The sequence below is a fragment of the Crassostrea angulata genome, chromosome 3 (genome assembly GCF_025612915.1).
Source record: "Crassostrea angulata isolate pt1a10 chromosome 3, ASM2561291v2, whole genome shotgun sequence".
NCBI lineage: Eukaryota > Metazoa > Mollusca > Bivalvia > Ostreida > Ostreidae > Magallana > Magallana angulata.
Genome location: NC_069113.1, coordinates 54,242,522 through 54,262,853, shown reverse-complemented (window position 1 = coordinate 54,262,853; position 20,332 = coordinate 54,242,522). Strand labels below are relative to the sequence as shown.

At 33.3% G+C, this 20,332-nt stretch overlaps 2 protein-coding genes across 3 annotated transcripts; one reads left to right on the top strand and one right to left on the bottom strand.

Moving 5' to 3' along the window:
• Nucleotides 1-642: 642 nt before the first annotated feature.
• LOC128175101 (spidroin-1-like) lies at nucleotides 643-19,081 on the top strand. Of its 2 annotated transcripts, none has more exons than XM_052840512.1 (2): nucleotides 643-692; nucleotides 1,252-2,190. In XM_052840512.1, exon 2 carries the CDS (start codon nucleotides 1,252-1,254, stop codon nucleotides 2,110-2,112), a length of 861 nt encoding a protein of 286 aa, XP_052696472.1. In that variant the 5' UTR covers nucleotides 643-692; the 3' UTR covers nucleotides 2,113-2,190. The 2 variants fall into 2 exon arrangements, with proteins under 2 accessions (XP_052696472.1, XP_052696471.1); XM_052840511.1 differs by lacking the exon at nucleotides 1,252-2,190 and adding an exon at nucleotides 17,809-19,081 and having other exon boundaries at nucleotides 672-692.
• Nucleotides 9,111-12,135, bottom strand: LOC128175102 (protein IMPACT homolog). Its single transcript, XM_052840513.1, is given in 4 exon segments — nucleotides 9,111-9,309; nucleotides 10,275-10,487; nucleotides 11,012-11,287; nucleotides 12,083-12,135. Coding segments are annotated over 4 exon segments (693 nt in total). The 3' UTR covers nucleotides 9,111-9,158.
• Nucleotides 19,082-20,332: the final 1,251 nt, after the last annotated feature.

The window sequence follows — 20,332 nt, the reverse complement described above, 5'->3', positions numbered from 1 at the left end:
AATGAGAGAAAAAGAGGGGAAAAGAGAAAGAAAGCAAAACATATTCCAGTTCAAGTTAACAGCAAAGTTGAGTAAGGAAATTGTTCAATAATATAAAACGAAATTTTAGGGAAAAAGACTGTGGTAAACTAATATGCCAGAAATTGATCTCGCTCTATCAACGTAACTTGAAATAAAAAAAGATATAACATGACGAAATATTTCTAAGAATTAAAAAAGTTACGAACTACTGCGCCTTTAAACCCACTAGACTGCATACGCAAAAGTGGATTCCTTAAACACATTATTTAGTTAAATATCATCATTCCAATTGATAATAAGCGACCATACTCTAACAAAAAAATTTATAATGAATTCAAGTAGCTTAACCTATTGCATGAGAAAATACCCTGACTAAAAAAAAACAAGCCTATGTAAAAAAAAAAACATGAATCATCAAAAATCTCCTATGGTAAAGTTCAAAACTAACAATTATGTAATTAGCGTTTTACCGTAAAAATTGTACCATCCAAGTCAATTGCAAAAATTCTTCTTATTTTAGGTAGCCAATCACATCCAGTTTAGTTTTTGTACGGTAAACCTCATGCATATTCTTTCCTGATTACATCAACGATCTTGTGTGTATATATAGGCTGCAAAGTGTAGTAATTGTCACTAATCGTCCAGGTTCGTTCACCAAAAGACACTTCAAGGTAAGAACAGTGTTAATTTTGATTCATCGTATAATCAAAAAACACATATAATATCTTTAAAATCATCTATTGATGAAGTATGAAAATCACATTACTAAACAAAAATAGTACATGTACATGGTTCATATTAAGAATTTATATTTTGGTACAGAATGAATTATTTTTCTTCTTGGAAATAAAGCACCTTTTTAAAAAAACACGTCGATTATTTATCAATTGAATCATATTATAGTTTACTACAAACTTTTGCTTGTTAAAAAATCACCAATTTGAAAAATTAAACTTTTCTTTCTAATATTAATACTTTTCACTTTAAATAAATATAAGCTATATTTAAAATAAATCACTTTATTTTCTAATGCAAAAATGTAAGACCATCTTTTTAAATAAAAATACTTTGGTTTACTGATGATAACTGTTTAGTAAAAAAAACATGAAATTGGTTAGAAATAAATATCTCGTCTCGTAGCTCTTCTATTAAATAATTACACTCTTATCACACATTTGATGTACAAATGATACAATTACTTTAATAAGTATATCCTCTTCATTCCTTCAGATGATCCCTGCTGTTGTCCTCCTTTGCCTCGTTGCTGGCTCTATTGCCATGCCAGTCAACACTGACTACTATCCTAAATCTCAAGAATATGGAGGACGTAGAATTAATGGCGGTTTCATCGGCATCAACAACAACGGATTTGAAAGCAGCATCTTGGGGCTTAACGGTGGAAACTCTGCTGCTGCTGCTGCTGCTGCTGCTGCAACTGCCGCAACTGCCGCAAGCGGCTTGAACTCCGCTGGATTGCTTGGAGGAAACTCAGCTGCTGCTGCTGCTGCCTCATCTGCACAGAGGACATCATTCAATGGACTCCAAGGGCACTCAGAACATCATTTAATTGGCTCTTACTATGGACCATTCGTTCATCATGTACAACCCGTTCAATTCCCAGCTGTTCAACAATTTCCAGGTCTGGGTGGTTCCGCTGCTGCTGCTGCTGCCGCCGCCGCTGCTGGTCAGCAAAGTGCTGCCGCTGCTGCTGCCGCCGCTGCTGGTCAAAATGCTGCCGCTGCTGCTGCCGCCGCTGCTGGTAGAAACGCCGCCGCTGCTGCCGCCGCTGCAGCTGGACAAAATGCTGCTGCTGCTGCTGCCTCTGCATCTGGTGCTAACTTCGGATCTCATTTAGGAATTAGAGGTTCCCAGTTTGCTGGTCAGATTGGTGGTCAATTTGTCCAACCATCTCCCTACTACCCCAATGTTGTCGGACAAAACTCTGGATCTGCCGCCTCTGCTGCCGCTGCCTCTAACAATGCAGCTGCTGCCGCCGCCGCTTCAGCTTCTGCCAATGGATTTAATGGTGGAATTATTGGAGGATCAACTGGTGTCATTGGTTCAAGATTTGTACCAGGAAAGAAATATTAATATGAATTAACATTTCATTCGTTCGTGAAAAGTTTGAAGATTTTTGTTTCGGTCTGTGATATGCATGTTTCTCTTATGTCGGTGAAAATATGTATCTATTAACATTTTTGTTATATTTATTGGTATTCTACATTCAATAAAAATATTTTACAAATAGAATTTTGTTTCTTAATTAGCTTGCTCTTATCTACAATGTTGTAAATAATATGAAGTGATAGAAAGTGATTTATAAAGAACGTTTTGTAGAAAGTTTACCTTTAATATATTCTTCTAAAACTGATATATTGATTGACAAGAATTCAGACACCGGGTACTTAAACATAAATTCGAGAATTCTCTCCACATACCGTAGAATATTGACTTTATTTGCCTTTTCTCTTAAGAGTCCAATCATAAAAATGCAGATCATAAACCGGTATATAACGAATACTTTAGACTACATCCGTCTTTATTTCCCGAAATTTCAAGTCTTTTTTAGCAAAAAAAGGCATTACATTTACAATACAGATAGTATTATGGAACATCTTGTTCATGCATATCTAGACGTTAAATCGTTTCAATAAATCTGCACCACTAAAAAAGGTTATACTTTTGTTTATACCTCCGCTTAACGGTTTACTATTATTGGGTAAAGAGATCAACACGCAATGGTACAAATTATTGATAATAAAACTTTTTATTACTAGTGTGTTTTGACTGTAAGTAAAATCATTTAGGCAAAATGTAAACTACAATCCTTTTGAGAAATACATTGAGTTTATTTATTCCCAAGTTTGTAGGGGTTAGATGGGTGTGGATGTTAAGGAAAGATAATAATTTGTAAATTTAAAATGACATTTTGCGCAATATATATAATATTAATTTTGCGATGCCGTAATTTGGTTTTCTTACCAAATATAGTATACTAAAACATTATTCTAGGTCTAATAATGCTGATCAATTTTGATTTAAAAAATTGATTCATTTTACTGCAAATTCATTTTTGAAACTTAATACTTTTTTTGTTTTGGTAAATCAAGTAAAAAAAAATTTTCCTACGGTTATACATGTGTATGCTTAAGAGAAAATGATATATTATCTGAACATGTCCAACTAGAGAGAGGATGTAGAAAAGGAAATTCCCTGTCTCCATTTTTTTTCATACTCTCTGCTGAAATTCTCGGTATCTTAATTCGAAATAATGGGGATATATAGGAATAGATATAAATTGGTAAGAATATAAAGCATCTATGTGTACAAACGATACTTTATTTATCACGACGGAAGACCCCAAATCTCTTCAAACATAGAAAGCAAGATAAAGAAATGTCAGTTATTACAAAAGTAGGGTTACCAGAAGGTGGCGTTACCTGAAGGTGGCGTGGGACATCGATCAATATTAATGTAGATTAAAGTACAGTAAACTAAAATGTACTAGCGAAAAAAAGAAACTGTGCATTATTTGATATATGAAAAAACATTTAAAAATTACAATGAACAAATTTTATTTTTTGTAATACTTTTAACACATGTATTCGTAACAACATCTTATAACATATTATTGTCAACGTCGAATAACGTCATTTTCAGCACACTCGAAAGTCATTGTTATTTGAATAGAATTAACAAAATTAATAACGCGTGTGACCACCATTTGCGTTCACGCATGCTTGACAGCGACGCCTCATTGATGCCACTCAAGTGTTCAGAAATGCTTGAGGGATGTTGTTCCAGATATTGGTTAAAGCCTTGCCTAAATCAGCCAATGTCACTGGCTGATTTGGTAAACGGCGTAAACGTCTTTCCATTTCATCCCAGACGTGCTCGATCGGCGACAAATCGAGGGAAACAGCTGGCCAAGGCAAGACATCGACATTCTGTTGAACAAACAAGTCCCTGACTACATGTACAACGTGTGGCCTTGCGTTGTCTTGCTGCAGAGTGATGTGATTTTGATGTGTTTGTATGATGGGTATCACATGACGCTGAATACTAATTATTTCATCTCGATAGCGTACGCCGGTGAGATTTCCGTTGATAATTTGTAGAGGGGTCCTTCCACGTGCTTATATTCACCCCACACCATAACGCTACCTCCACCAAATTGTCGACGTTGCACAACACAAGCGTCCTGGTTACGCTCCCCAACGCGACGATACACCCTACAACGGCCGTCACTGCTGTCCAAATGAAATCTGGATTCATCAGTGAACAGAATATTGGCCCAGTCCTGTATTCTGAATCGCAGATGTCATGTGCACCACGCTATTCTGGTGATGCGATGACGTTGAAGCAGTACTGGGCGCACCGCTGGACGTCTTGGTCTGATGTTTTGCTCGCACAGACGATTACGCACAGTTCTTAGACTAATTGGTGGAAGCTCTGGAATGCTACGGGCAATCAAACTTGCTGTCTGGACACGATTTCTCAAATGCACAAGTCTAATGTAGTTGTCCTATTGACGTGACGTCACACGAGGTCGCCTAGAGCGCGGTCGATCCTGAGTGTTGCCAGATTGTTGAAAACGTCTCCATAGTGTCTTGCTACAGTATTGTGTGCCATTCCAGCTTGCAGCATCCCAACAGCACGATTATGTTGGGTTTCGTTGGGTCGTGGTATGACATAGGGGTAAATTTTGTTGAAACTAAAGTGATTTCCTTAACAAAAAAAGTTTAAACAAATCCTTTACAGTTCTTATTCCAAACAGTATTGGCCCGTAAAACTCTTGCGTACAAATTCTTCAATAAACAACAGGTGCTCACTAACCATGAAAAAGTATGTGCACCGATATATTTTCCCCACATTTTATTAATTATTGAACAGAACACGAAGAGTCAAAGACAAACATATAGACACTCATTCGCTCATATACAAATTTAAAATGTACAAAGTCTAGTAATTATCATTTTGAAAATATTTATCATCGTGTTCATATGATAAAATGAGGAGAAAAATTGAACAACAACAACAACAACAACAACAACAACAAAAAGTAACTAATTTAATACCAATGCATTATTTAAGTGATGTAATAAGGTTATCAAGCATACTCCATCTTATAGTAAATTTATCTAACATCATTTGAGGAGCATATGTTTTTTTCTCTATCAAATAATATGAATTTATTGAATTTTTGAGTTCACTGATGTATAGGTTTAAGCTTATTCTTGATTTGTAAAATATGCATTTCTTTGTTAACAAAATCAATAAATTGAGAATATTATTTTTTTCTCTTGTATAACCGAACATGATTTCACACAATGAAAAATGGACATTGAAATGACAATAGACTGATATTAATTATTCCAACTGCGTCCACAGTTGTTTACTCTTATTACAGTAAAAAAACAAACAAATGTTCAACTGACTCAGACTCAGTTGTGCATAAATTGCATTTGTTGTTATTAGTTATTTTAAAACTGAATAAATACATATTTGTTCCTAGAATTTGGTAAAGTATTCTATATTCCAGCCATAGCAGCTTACTGTCTTTTGTGCATTTAAAAAGTGCATTATATATTGCTTTCCAACAGAATGAGTTATCTAGGTTAAATAAGGTTTTCCATTTTTATTCATGTTTGACAATAATACACGTATTATGGTTACTTTTAAACACATTATATACATCTTTGTTGCTTATAAGATTAGAAATGTATTTTGGCAAAATAGGCAACGTTTTATCAAATTCATTAACATTGTTCACAAATAAACAAAGAACTCTTTTAAGTCCAAGTTTAATGGTGAATGGTAAATTTACATTGAAATCATTGAGCTGGATAAACTCTCCATCTTCATTGAAAAAGTCAGATACATATATAAACCCCTTTTTATACAGTATTTCAAAAAATATTGATTTTCTATCCATTTTTTATCTGGGGGTTAAACCTCACTGGGGTCTGTTGTACATGTATATTTGATGATTTTTGTACTACGTCATTGTATTCACTAAATGCCAGTAATGATTCTTTCCAAAAAAAGTTATGAATTTTTTTGAAATATTTCTTGAGTAATCAGATCCGATCTGCAAAAGGTTTGAGACTGTGCTTTTTGTGATTACACCAAATAGAGTATTCAGTAGATCATCTGTAGATTGTAAAATTATTCTGATCCATGATAATTTGAGTGATTTGATATATGATTCCCAGTGTACCATTTGGAGTCCCCCATCAGTAAATTTCTGAACTAATAATGTTCTTGATACCTTATAATTGTTTTCATTCCAAATACATTGAAATTATAGTTTTTCAAGTTTTATTATCCATTGTTTAGAGGGGGTAGGTAAAGTTATACACAGATGGGTCAATTTGGGTAATAAAAGTGATTTAATGACCGTTATTCTCCCTAAAGGAGTCAACTGTCTTTTATTCCAGTTATTTATTCTTTGATACTTGATGCAAGTTTTGGTTCAAAGTTTATTTCTGTAATATTAGTAAGACTTGAGTTAAATTGAATTCCTAATACATTGAAGTCTTCGTTTGTCCATTGCATTTTAAAGTTTGGACCTAAGATTCCAGATTTTGATCCTATCCAAATTGCCTTTGTTTTTCCAAAGTTAGCTTTTAATCCTGAATATTTTGATAATTGGAAGAGCAGATCTAAGGCTGATTTTAAACTTTTCTCTGTTCCATCTAAAAACATTATTGTATCATCGGCATATTGAAACAAACAGTATTCTTTTTGTATATGTATACCCCTAATACTTCTATTTTGCCTTATCATGATACCCATTATTTCTACGTATATGATAAATAAATAGGATGAAATGGGATCACCTTGTCGACACCCACGCCCAATGTTAAAAATTTCAGAAAAAATTCCATTTTGAATTACACATAGTTTAGCATCTGTATAAAGTGTTTTTACCCATCTTATAATATTGGGGCCAAAGTAAAAAAAAATTAATGATTTATACATAAAAGACCACGAGATAGAGTCAAATGCTTTTTCAAAGTTTATAAGTAGAAGCACTCCTGGTATTTGCCTTATATTTGATTCTTGAATAATATCATATACAAAACGAGTATTTTTCCCAATAAATCTGCCTTTTGAGAATCCTTTTTGGTTTTCATTTATGATATGATTTAATACTTGCTTTAATCTATTTGCAATACATGCTGATGTAAGTTTATATGATACATAAAGTGATATTGGTCTCCGGTTTTTTAAGTATTCCCTACATTTGTCTTTCTTTGGTATAATTGATATAATTCCTAGTTTTTGGGTAGTAGACACCATACTCTTATCAAAGCCTTCATTGGCTGACATAAGCCAAAAACGTGAAATATCTTTTCAGAAAAATTAATGTATTCTGCGGTAAAGCCAACTGGGCCTGGTGATTTATCATTTTTCATATTTTTGATAGCTTTAAGTCCTTCTATAGGTAATAAGTAATTTTTCCTTCGAGTTTTTCAACCATGGTATTGTTTAGTTGATTAACTAAATGCTTATCAACTATGTCTTCTAGATTAACAGAGCATAATTCCTTATTTTTATTGCTGTATAATGTCTGATTAAAGTTTTGATTTCTTGAAGTATGTCTTGTTGATTTGTAACTGTAATCCCATTATTGTTTATGTGTTTGGATACTGTTTTATTTATGCAATTTCTTTTTTCGAATGCAATGAAATATTTTGTCGCTTTCTCACCTTCCTCAATTCATTTAGCATGTGTTCTCACTAGTAAGCCCTTTATATATTCTTTTCTAATAGAATCTAATTGATTTTGCAAAAGATTATATTCATTATTATTTATTACATTTTCATCCAAGCTCAGAATATTAATTCTTTTTTCTATTTCTTTTTGTCTATTTATCTTATTTCTTTTTTTTCTAGAGCTATATCTTATAGCATACCCTCTAATTTGTTGCAAAATCTGCTCAATGAATGACTGATAATCAATATTTAGGTGGAGATTTAAATCTGGTATGTGCTCTATAGCTTCTTGTGAGTTTGGTGTTTCTGTTTACTGTTGTTTTAAAGATGCTATAACTTTTTTACCCCATCTATGTATTCCTTATCTTTTAAAAGAAAGTTATTGAATTTCCAGAATACCTTTCCTTTTTCAAAGTTTGAGAAAAAAAATATCAATAAGTATAATTGAATGTATTCTACCTTTTTTACTTGATGGACCGAACCATGTATATCGTTTTAGATTCTCATGATGATTTCTTCAAGGGTCTTTCAAATTTAATTTTTCTTTTAAGTTAAGCAACACTTTTCTGGCTTTGGGGTTTCCTATGTGTTTGTAATTATTGTAATCTAAGGAGGTATCTTGAACCAAATTAAATCGCCTCCTATCACCACAAAATCCCCATAAAATTGTTCTACACTACGATGAACTTTTTCATAGAACTCTGGATCATCTCGATTAGGTCCATACATGTTTATTAAAAGAATATTATGTTTTTCTATTGTTAATTCAATTGCTAAGTAATTTCCCATTTCATCAGATGTTGTTTGTAATATTTCATATTCAAAATTATTATTGAATAAAATAGCTACCCCTCTGGAGTCGGTTCTGTCTGAGCTTATAACAATTTCAAATCCCCGCATTGATCTAACTATATTTGCTTCATCCTCAGTGAAATGTGTATCTTGTAAAAATTAAATCGACTTTTGTTTCTGTTAAAAAAACATCCCTTATCTTTTCTAAACCATTTGAACAGTTGAAAGATAGCAAAGACACACTAATTAGAATAAAAAATGGTAATTGGTTAATTATAGCGTTATACGAGAAAGTAAACAGTAGCAAGGTATATTCGACGGAGAAGGGCAAACAATGTATCCTGAAAAAATATTGGTTACGTTCATCTCTTTACATTTGTAATCACTTACTCTCACATTCACGCAAAGACAGGACAGAAACAAAAATATGACACTGAACATGCTTTAATATCAAAGCCTTATCGATAGAAAAAGGCTTCGAAAGAATTTCCCAACCCTGTGTAAATGAAACAACTTACAACGTTATGTTATGGTATCACAAACCGGAAGTTATGTCAAACACACTAATATTAAAGTCGGTACGCGCATCATGGACGGAATATATAATTCCGAAATAGTTAACTTCTATTTCCCCAATTTCTGTGAGACTTGGTCTACCACCTCCCTCATCTGGCCAAAGCGTGCTATTCCGAGATGCTCACCACTGATCCACCTTGTAACTACACATGCAATGTTTTCATATCCCAGTTTTTCCATATGCTTTAAGGTAGTCCTATACTCGGCACTAAATGGGCTCAATCATTAAAAGCTTAGCTTTAAATGATAAATATACATTCTAGCAATACATATACAAAAGAAAATATGTATGTTTACATGCTAGTTTGTTTGTTATCACCTCTCAGACGGGTGTACCCCCTTGCGAAAATTATTGACAATTATGAAATTTGCCATACGTCCGTTTTTCCTAAAAATAATTACCAATTTTTGGAAAATTAGAACTGAACATACAAAATAGAGTACAAATATTTATTTAAGCCATATCTCATCAATAATTTTGCGCAAATTGTTGTAAGTAAGTACGCTTTATGGACTTGATGTATCAAAATAGAATACAAAAAATGCAATGCTAGTATCGCGTTTGGTAATTTTTTTTACTATGGACTCAAACTTAAATTCATGGTGTTTATTCTAAAGATTGACATTTTAGAAAAAAGATTTGGTAAAATAAATTATATGTTGACGGATTACTTTTCACGCTATAAGCTCTAAACCAAGTAGACTCTGACGAAAAAATCCGTAAAAATCACATTTTGCTACAGTTTTCTGCCTAGATCTGTCAACAATGTTAGATATCATTTAAACATTAATTAATTGACAATTGATTAGATTCGAAATGGCTTATGTCTCTAATTTTAAACCGGTTTCAGTAAAAGAAAAATAAAAATTCGGGGGGGGGGGGTCAAAACAAAGAAGATATAAGCATACCTGGGATCCTGGTTAATCATAAACTTCGTTTTTCATTTTACTTTAACAGAATCGAGTTTCTCAACATTAATAATTTCTATCTCTCATAGAATACATATATTACCGTTCTAATTGCTTATTATTGCCATTGTTTACAACAGCGATGTATAGCAAAATCAATACCGGGTATCAAAAACGCTTTGTAAAGGTCGAACCAATATTGTAAAATCCGTATTATGACGTAGTGCGATACTCGGACTACTTTAATAAGTTCCTCCCGCGCCGAATTCCCCGTCATTCATTGAGCCTTCGATCAATTTCCCGTCCTTATCACGGAAGCGATATACAAGGATGCGATGATTCGCTTGTGCATGTTTAGGTAGGGAACATATTTTTTTGTAGAGTTTGTAGAGGTTACGGACCTCGCCATATGTTTTGACGGCAGCGCCGCTGGCCATGAATCAGCTCCCGCGTTCCTGTTTTTCGTCACTGAAGACAGCTGGAAACTCTTAAAGCTTTTGACATTCTTCTTCACCACAATAGAGTACGTCTTCCGCTCGGGGGACAAGTACTTTTTCTCTGTATATGTTTCCATTCTTCTTAAAAACGAGCTTGTTTCCCCGCACCCGGGTTTTCACATTTTCTGAGGTGTACTTGCGCTGGAGTCCGTATAAGTACTTCCTTTCCTCCACTACTGCTGCTGGAAACTGTTTTGATACGTAAAAATCGGTTGATTTTGATGCCCGTCTAAAGTCCCGTTGTATTTTTAGGATCTCTTCCTTTTTCTGGTAGTTCTCTAGCTTACCCGCGATTAAAAGTGGCACGGGACCACACCTGGGTGGACCGACGCGATGAATTCGAACGAAATTTAAATATATTCCGAACTCTTTCTTAATTGCATTAGGAACATCCTCCATCATGTTTTCATTGGGTAGCTCCTCGAATCTTTGAATCATTAGATTGTTGCCCATTGAGCGACTTTTTAAATCTATAATTCTCTGTCTTGTTCTGACACTTTTCTATCTAGTTTGGTTACAATAGCTTTGAGGAGATCGACCTCAAGGCGGAGACTATGGTTTTCTCTGTAGATCGAGTCCAAATCCTCCGATGTACCCTCTGCTTGCTGAGCAACATATTCTAGTTTTGGTCCGATTCCGTCTGCTCCCCACAGATCTTCCTTCAAAGCTTCCTTGTCACTCTGTATTTCAAGGCGCAGACTTTCTAGACCGTTAAGTCTGTCCTGTATGCCCTGTAAGGTCTTTTGTATTATCGGTAGGGACTGTAGAGCACTGCTCACATCTTCACTGAGAACCGGCGTAGAGTTAACGGTACCCGTGTCTGAACTACCTGTGTTACCTGTAGTATATGTACTATTCGCACGACGGAAAAACGGTTTTTGGGAGTTGATTTTAATCCACTCTCCTATGCACTTACTCGGGCAAAGCGAAAGTGAAACAGTGTTTGGACCTAAGCACAAACCAATACCGCTGACTACAGTTAGTTCCTGAAAATAATCAATAAATTCGATGCTATGTATTCTGAAGCATTGTTTTTCAAGAAAACTTATTTAATAATACCATGAAAATAATAAGATTTTAAATTGTACAAACAGTTTAGATAGTTTTTAAAGTCGTATGTATTCCTACATGTACGCTAGAGATCAATTTAGTCTCGTTCAACTAGACGCTTGGCTGTCTCCGTTAATATCCGATAAAACAGAGTCTTTCTTGCATGTCAGAGACAAACAGAGACAGCCGAGCGTTTGATTAAACAAGACAAGCATTCAATCTTGCCTGGATCAATACAATTTCTCAGAAATATTTCGATTACTGATACTACTTGCCATGGAAAATCACATATCGTGTATTTTGAATAAATGATAATCGATAAAATCAACTCCCGTCAGTACTTCAGTACTTTGATTTTGAATTGTTCTTAAACTGTCCATTTTGCGACATTTTTGTTCTCAAAAAGTGTCCTCCGAAAGAAATATCACTTGTACTTACACAAAAGAGTCTGTCTTTGATCTTTCAGGGATTTTAAAGGGGAAAAACTTCTCCGCCCAAAAAAACACCGCCACTTACATGTTCACGTGACCGTAAGCCCCGTGCACCGATATTGTCAAAAACATTACCATTATCGATTGTTTAAATTTTATAAATACAGACAATAGATATAGAAAAATTATACTAAATTTTATAATGCACAGTTTCCTTTTTCCGCTAGTATACTTTCAGCGGTTTAAAAATTTTACAATATTTAGCCAAACAAATTTATTTTCTTGATCACAGGCATTCTAAGGTAAAACATAATGCTTAATTCTTATTGTTGTGGGTGGTTTACTTTTCTTTACTTTCTTCTAGATTTACAGTGTACAAACAAAATCAGCACATAATCTTTATAGATCATGTTAGTCATCTGGAAAAATTGTTTAAGGCATATGTTAGAGCTCTGTCATTCAGTTTTATGTTTGTCTTTTTGTGATCTTAGAGTTTACATAATGGCAGAAAATCATGTGAAAGTCCGTAGTCTTTTTGTCTTTAATCCCTTTTATAATCCAAATGCACAGTTTTTATCTGCAAACAAGCAATGCAAATTCAATGATGTTTCATTCGAGTTGGATTTTAATATTTTTAAGTACATGTATATAAACATGTATATTAAACATTTTTTACCACAAAAATCTTGAATGATATAATGAAGATCAAACGTGTTTGATTACTAAAGATGGACGTGTGGATTTTTTTTGTCCGGGATTTCGATTTTCAATTTTTGGAAAACAACGATCAGTCAACAGCACTGATGACAAATGACAAAAGTGGACATTCAATTTAACACTTAAAACATGGCGCAATACAACAAATGCTTGTTGAAAACGTCAAATTAAGTTCACAACAAGCATTTTTGGGATTTGATTTTAATCAACTCTCCTATGCAGTTACTCTAGCAAACCGAAAGTGAAACAGTGTTTGAACCTAAGCGCAAATCATCACTGCTGACAAGACTAAGTTCTTGAAAATAATAGAAAAAAAATCAATGTAACGTATGCTGAAGCATAGTCTTTTAAGGAAAGGACTATATATGATAAGGGCCTAAAACGGCCCCCTTAAATGAAGATCATCATTTTACTATCATTTTTTGTTTTCTTAGTACAGATATGTATGTGGTGTGTTTACGTAATATTCATTTTGGTTCAAGTGCCCACAATTTAGAAATATGACATTGTAAAGACAACCTTTTCCCGCCATTTTTGCATTTTTAGCGTAAAACAGCTTGTTTTCAAGCAGTTTTTCCTTCCGAAAACATAGAGCGCATTCTTGAACAAATAAAATATTTTAATCAGAGATGTATCTAGCCCAGACTAATAAGTGACAAAAAAATTTTCCTTGTTCAAGCATGCGCTCTATATTTCCCATCCGTAAATAGATAAGAAAAATGTCAATTTTGGGCTGATTTTGATTTAATTATAGAAATGGCGTCACTTCTGACGTCATATACTGCCAGTGAGTGCATATTAATCAAATAAATAGGTGAAAAATATATTTCATGTCAACTCTTCTAAAAAATTAGATAACATTTTATTGTACCCGAAACACGAATTATGGGGGCCAAATTTAACTCTTATCATATATAGTTCTATCTATTAACACTTTGAAAATAGTCAAATTATATACTAAGAACAAAATAGTCAAATTATATACTAAGAACAATTGAGATATTTTTGTAGTCTCATGTATTCCTACGCCAGAGTTAATATAGTCTCGTTCAACCAGACGCTCGGCTGTCTCCGTAAATCTGCGACAAGCAGAGAGGGGGCTCTCTTGCTTGTCGGATATTAACGGAGACAGCCGAGCGTCTAATTAAACGAGACTAGAGTTCAATATCAATAATGCTTAGATCCATACAATTGTTAGAATTGTTTCGATAACTAATACATACTAGTAGTTGAAATCTATCTTTAAATAGTACACAACATGATTCATATGGGGTTTCTCGAAATTCTTGTCGGGAAAGTCTAAAAATTCATATTATAAAAAAGTGCGTAATTCAAATACAAACTAGAAACTAAATGCCATGCAAGATAAATTGATTTTAAAATAAATAATAATCGATAAAATCAGCTCCCGTCAGTACTTTGATTTCTATTAGTAATCGGTCTATGATAAATTAATCTTTTATTTTTAGCGTGTTTAAGGTGGTGATGGGACATCTATCAATATTAATATGGGTTTAAGTATAATATAATTAAGATAACAACATGTGGGTGACCCATATACCTTAAACCTATGCACGTTTGTTTAGGAAGAAAAATATTTAGCAATTATTTGTATAGAATGTTAACCTTTGAATCTTATTTACAAATTGAAAAGTAATTTATCATTTCGAAAATGATATGGCAATTGTAATTTCTACATCGAAAAGAAAACATCGATTGACCTGCTTCCAGAATCTTAGGTTTTACTAGACTTTGACCCATGCGTGCAAGAGTTGACATTGCTTATCGGACATTTACAAAATGAATACATCGACACACCGTATTGTTGACATTTACATAACAAAGTTATAAGCCTACAATATTGAATTAATTTCAGTACACTTTCCTTAGCTAGAACAATCTAACTGTGTCTCGGGAAAGGCCCTCACCACAGTTAGAGTACCTCCCATATAACCGTAATGTAACGGAAAATGTAAGTTACATTAACAATATCAGTTAAAATCATCATAATAAACCTTTTTGAGACTGTAAATACTGTAAATGTATTAGGTACAATTTGAAATACGCTAAATCAAATCCACGCTAACTTGGTAAAAATTCATATTCCGCCAAATATCGTACACGTTAAATATACTACGTTTACAGTACCTTTCATCTAAAATTTTAATCCATATAGTAAAAGAATTCAACACTTTTGCACTAATGTAAACGTATTTTTCTTGCTACAGAGGCAATATGCAGAATTCATTCTATCTTAAAACCGGGTCCATAGGATATTTATTATTTTAACAATAAAATATTCCATCTTTACTTTCCTAAGAAATAAAACGTAAAATTTTTGCATGGAATCAAATATTTTTTGCCATCACAAAGACAAAGAAAGTAATGAGTTGATATGTATAGTTGCTATTTTATATTTTCCCTAATAAGAAATATTATATATATATATATATATATATATATATATATATATATATATATATATATATATATATATATATATATATATATATCTCCAAATCACAAAAGTATTTTCGCAGTGTCCGGTAAAATATCATAAAAGAAGAAAAAGCAACACTAACTGCAAAACATAAGCGCTTTCATTGTTTATAAAACGTCTGAAGATTTTTAACAATGAAAGCGCTTATGTTTTGCAGTTGGTGTTGCTTTTTTTCTTTTATTATATATATATATATATATATATATATATATATATATATATATATATATATATATATATATATATATATATATATATATATATATATATATATATATAAACAGATTATAAAGCAAATTTTCAATGAACATGTACACGTTTTGTTCGTCTGATAGCGAGAGCTTTTCTGTTATTTGCTCGTCTTATTTTATACTTTTTCTCATTTTGGGTCTTTGAGAGTCTTCTCCTAGGGATTTTACTTTAGCGTAATGCTAAATAGGAGGACAGACCTGCACTGATAGCTGCACTCACTGATCTGGGACTCCACCGATTATTACGAGGCGTGCGACTTGATTGACAAGCAGATTTATTCAGGGCGTCACGAATCATAAAACATCCGTTTCCATTTTCCTTCACATTGAGATAAAATGTTTTCCTTGCTAGATTAAAGAGCAGTGTGGTACACTCTGGATACACAGAAACGTACTTTAACATAAAATCAATTGATTACAAATTCGGCGTCAATTAACGATAACGGATTCGAAAGCAGCACTTTGGATTTTTTTTTTTATTAAAATGACTGTAAAATCTCTCTTATTCTGTATTGAAAAAATACCATACTTGTTTCTTAAAAGTACTTTTATTTTATATGTTCTCAAAATCCATCTAATGTTCCAGTGTGCTATGTTAAAATTTCCTATGAGTTGAGACAATTAAATTTAGATATGGTATCACTGTGTCATTTATTGGTAACGTTAAATGACTAACACTAATGTGTAATTTTCCTTAACAAAACATTGTCAGCAAACATAATCGTTTAATTCGCCATTAATAGCCTTTCCTCGAAATCATTAAGTAAACTTCAGACTTAGTGTGTATTATAGTCAATCAGAAAGACTTCATTTTTTTCTGTTGGAATTGCAATTTCAGAAAATTAGAAAACTTTATCAAAACAATGCGTCGTTGTTCCGCTTCAGAGTCATTAGGTGGGAAAATTGACGTGACTCTAGCTTACCTTTGTCCTCAATTTAATTAGTTACGCACAGACTGATTAAAATAAAAATTATTTACACGGTCATTGTCTTAATTTCCTTCTGTTAATCATTTTCATTCATTCTTTTGTTTGCAAGGCAACTTTGAATTATATAAATATGAACAGAAAAATGCCAAAAGTTACAGGTTCACCAACTTTGACCTTAGTCTAGAATGTACACACTGATTAGAATTGATTTTTTATCAATAAAGTTCAGAAGAAAATTCAGAAAAAATAGAAATGAAAAAATATATAGTAAAGAGATAGAAATAACAGTAAATAAAACAAACATGAGAAATATATATGTATACACACAAGAGATCTAAACAAATTCCATTTACACATATATCCATTACTATTTTACAAAATAAGTTCGTTCAGTGACTTAATTCTTAAATGCATTTATAAAGAAATAATGTCATAAAAATCCCACAAAATCTAAGGTTAAAGATTGATTATAAGTCCTTTTCATGAGACTGATATGATGCAATGATTTAAGAGATACTTTTTTCCTCGATATTTGGATCCTAGTTCGCAAGAATTTAATTTATCAAACACAATAGATAGTTATGAAAACGTTCGGATTGATAAAACAAATATTTTTATGTATAATTTTTTATAATACTACATGTGTATCTATTTGATAACAAGATTTAAATGAAAAGTATAAGAGTGTAGCTGAGAATACTTTTACTAAACATACGAATATTGTCTTTAATTATCAAAATTCTAAATAAAGAATCATACTAACCATCAATGATTCTTTCAGGACTTTAAAAATAAATATTCTCAATTAAAATGTCATCAACATTCGATAAAAACTTCGATACAACTATCAAAGATTAACCTGAAAACCACAATAATTAAAAATAAGATTGCGTTTAAATTTAGCTAACCAATGACAATTGGTTCAGTATTACTGAGTAATACAAAATACCTAAACCTCATGCATATTCTTTCCTGATTACGTCAATGATTATGTGTATATAAAGGCGTGATTATGTTGTAGTTGTCACTAATCGTCCAGGTTCGTTCACCAAAAGACACTTAAAGGTAAGAAACAGGGCAAAACATTAAGCTCAAATTTTAATAAAATGAACACAGTAAAAAAGGAAACCAAAATATTTCCTCTCAATTTGTTCTTTAAAAGGTACTTAAAGCTTCATGAATCAGACGAACACAAACTTTCGATTAGGAAGAAAAAATGCATTTTCATATTTAAAGAAATTATACATAAAGTACTAATTCAATATTGTTCCTCCGCATTTTTTCTTAAATGATCCTGTATCAGTTGACTGTTATTTTATCAAATTTTTTTCTTAGGTTTCATAAATCATGGAAGGAGATACTTCTCCTTTATTGGTAAAAAATTATCAATTACATTTTTTTCTCTTTCACGTAGATGATCTCTGTTGTTGCCCTCCTTTGCCTCGTTGCTGGTACTTCCGCTATTCCAATCCCGGACTACTACCCAAAAACTCACGGATTTGGAGGACTTGGAATTAACGGCCGTATTATTGATATCAACGACAATGCATTTGAAAGCAGCATCTTAGGATTTAACGGTGGAAATTCCGCTTCTGCTGCTGCCTCTGCCGCCAGTGGCCTGAATTCCGCTGCCGCCGCCGCGGCCGCCAACGCTGCTTCAGATGGATCACGTCATTTTGGACAACAAGGAGCTCTTGGTTTCAATAATGGATTCGGATTCAATGGAGGAAACTCAGCTGCCGCTTCTGCCGCCGCTGCCGCTGGTGGTATGAATTCCGCTGCCGCCGCTGCTGCATCCTCTGCACAGAGATCTTCATTTACAGGATTCCAAGGCCATTCTGGACATCAGTTGATTGGTTCTAACTACGGACCATTTGTTCAACAAGTACCGTCTGTTCAGTTCCAATCTGTTCCACAATTCACCGGACTTGGAGGTTCTGCTGCTGCTGCTGCCGCCGCTGCTGCTGGTCAACAGAGCGCTGCCGCTGCCGCTGCTGCAGCTGGACAAAATGCTGCTGCCGCTGCTGCTGCCGCTGCTGGTAGAAATGCCGCTGCTGCTGCCGCTGCCTCTGCATCTGGTGCCAACTTTGGACTTCAGAATGGAGTTGTAGGTCCCCAGTTTGCCGGTCAGATTGGTGGTCAATTTGGTGGTCAATTTGTTCAACCAGCTGTCTACTACCCCAACGTTGTCGGACAGAACTCTGGAGCTGCTGCCGCCGCTGCCGCTGCTTCCAACAATGCCGCCGCCGCTGCTGCTGCAGCTTCTGCCAGTGGATTTAATGGTGGAATTATTAGAGGATCAACTGGTATCATTGGTTCTAGATATGTACCAGGAAAGAAATATTAATTGGATTGTATTTGAAGACGTTATTTGATCTGTGATATGCATGTTTATCATGTGTTAAACCATTTTTTTAATTTTTTTTTATTTATTGCAATTGGTTATTAATTTTCAATAAATATATTTCAAGTTGATGAGGATTATGGGTTTTTTCTCTGGGGAATGTTGAAGTTTAAAATTCAACAAAAAATAAAATAAGTGGTATTAAAAGCATAAAAAATATCTTCGTGATTTCGCAGTTACTATTAAATAGAAGGTTTTATCATGTTTATTGTATGCCAACTGAATATACAGCATTCTTTCAAACAAAACTATTTTTCAAGCTTTGATTTTTTTAGTGGCTTACTTTAGCATTTGTGATATTTTTCGTTGTGTTGAGTTTTAAGCATGATACATTAAACGATTGTTTTCTAAACAACTCTGTTTTTTATTTACTGTGTGTAGTGATTTAATAGATCATATACATAGTTTTATAAGTTTGAGCGTTTTTCATATCTTGATTTGATTGCAATATTTTCCAAGCAATCTGAGTATTTTTTATTGTAAGATCACAATCTATATTTAATTAAAACCTGATAAGAGCAAAGAAAAACAAATGTTTGTTCATGAATCTTACTTCGAAATTACAACTAGAATTAAGATTCATTGAGTTTAGCTTTAACTATACCCCAGATAAACATTTTAAAGAGTAAAATTTGACATGTAATATCGAAAAATATTTAGCTCAAATTTTACATTGCAATTCCTACGAATGAATGTTTTAAAAGTCGTTATAATTACAACAATCTTTTTCAAATGAGTGTATGCTAAAAAAGACTTGTGCATTTGTAATACATATAGTATGTATGATAGCCCTTTGCCATCAAATGTACCCCAGTTTTATTTTGATGTTTTGTTTTATGTCATTGATGTCTCATAACAGATATTATACTCAGATTGGTACATCCGCTATATAAATAGCGTATTATTGTTTGCGTTGAAAGAAATGTAGAAGTAAATCCAGTGTCACTGCTTGCCACGGTGCGTCAGTTTTGTTATTATGGACTACATTTAATTATACAGGTAAGATATTTGAGGTACAGTATCCGTGCGTATAAAATGGAGATGCGGGGAAAGCAGCTGTCCAGTCGTCATCTGGGAGCTGTTTTTTGCCTCCTCTTTTTGTAAGATCATATCAAGATACTTGCGCATTTTAACAAAATTAAACATAAATAAATCGTTCGGGGGGGGGGGGGGGAGGGGTAAATAGATATATAACAATTCATTTTTAGAGTTCTTGTAATAAAAAGTTATTGTTATTTATATTATACACAATATACTATTTCATTGTCTAATTTTATTTGGAATGTCTTAGAATAAAAACATACTGTCTGAATATTTTTTTTCAATGAAGTATAAGTCAGCTTGAATTTATTTTTTATATTTTTTTTGCTTTCTCGTTTTGTACAGGGAAACTTTTTTTTTTGCTTTCTCGTTTTGTACAGGGAAACAGACTACTCCCCATGTAGAGGAGGAGATAATTCTGGTCTTAAAACGTGGCACAGACAAAGCCAGCAGTCTTGTCAAGGTCGAATAAGCTCCCGAGGATCAAATAAAA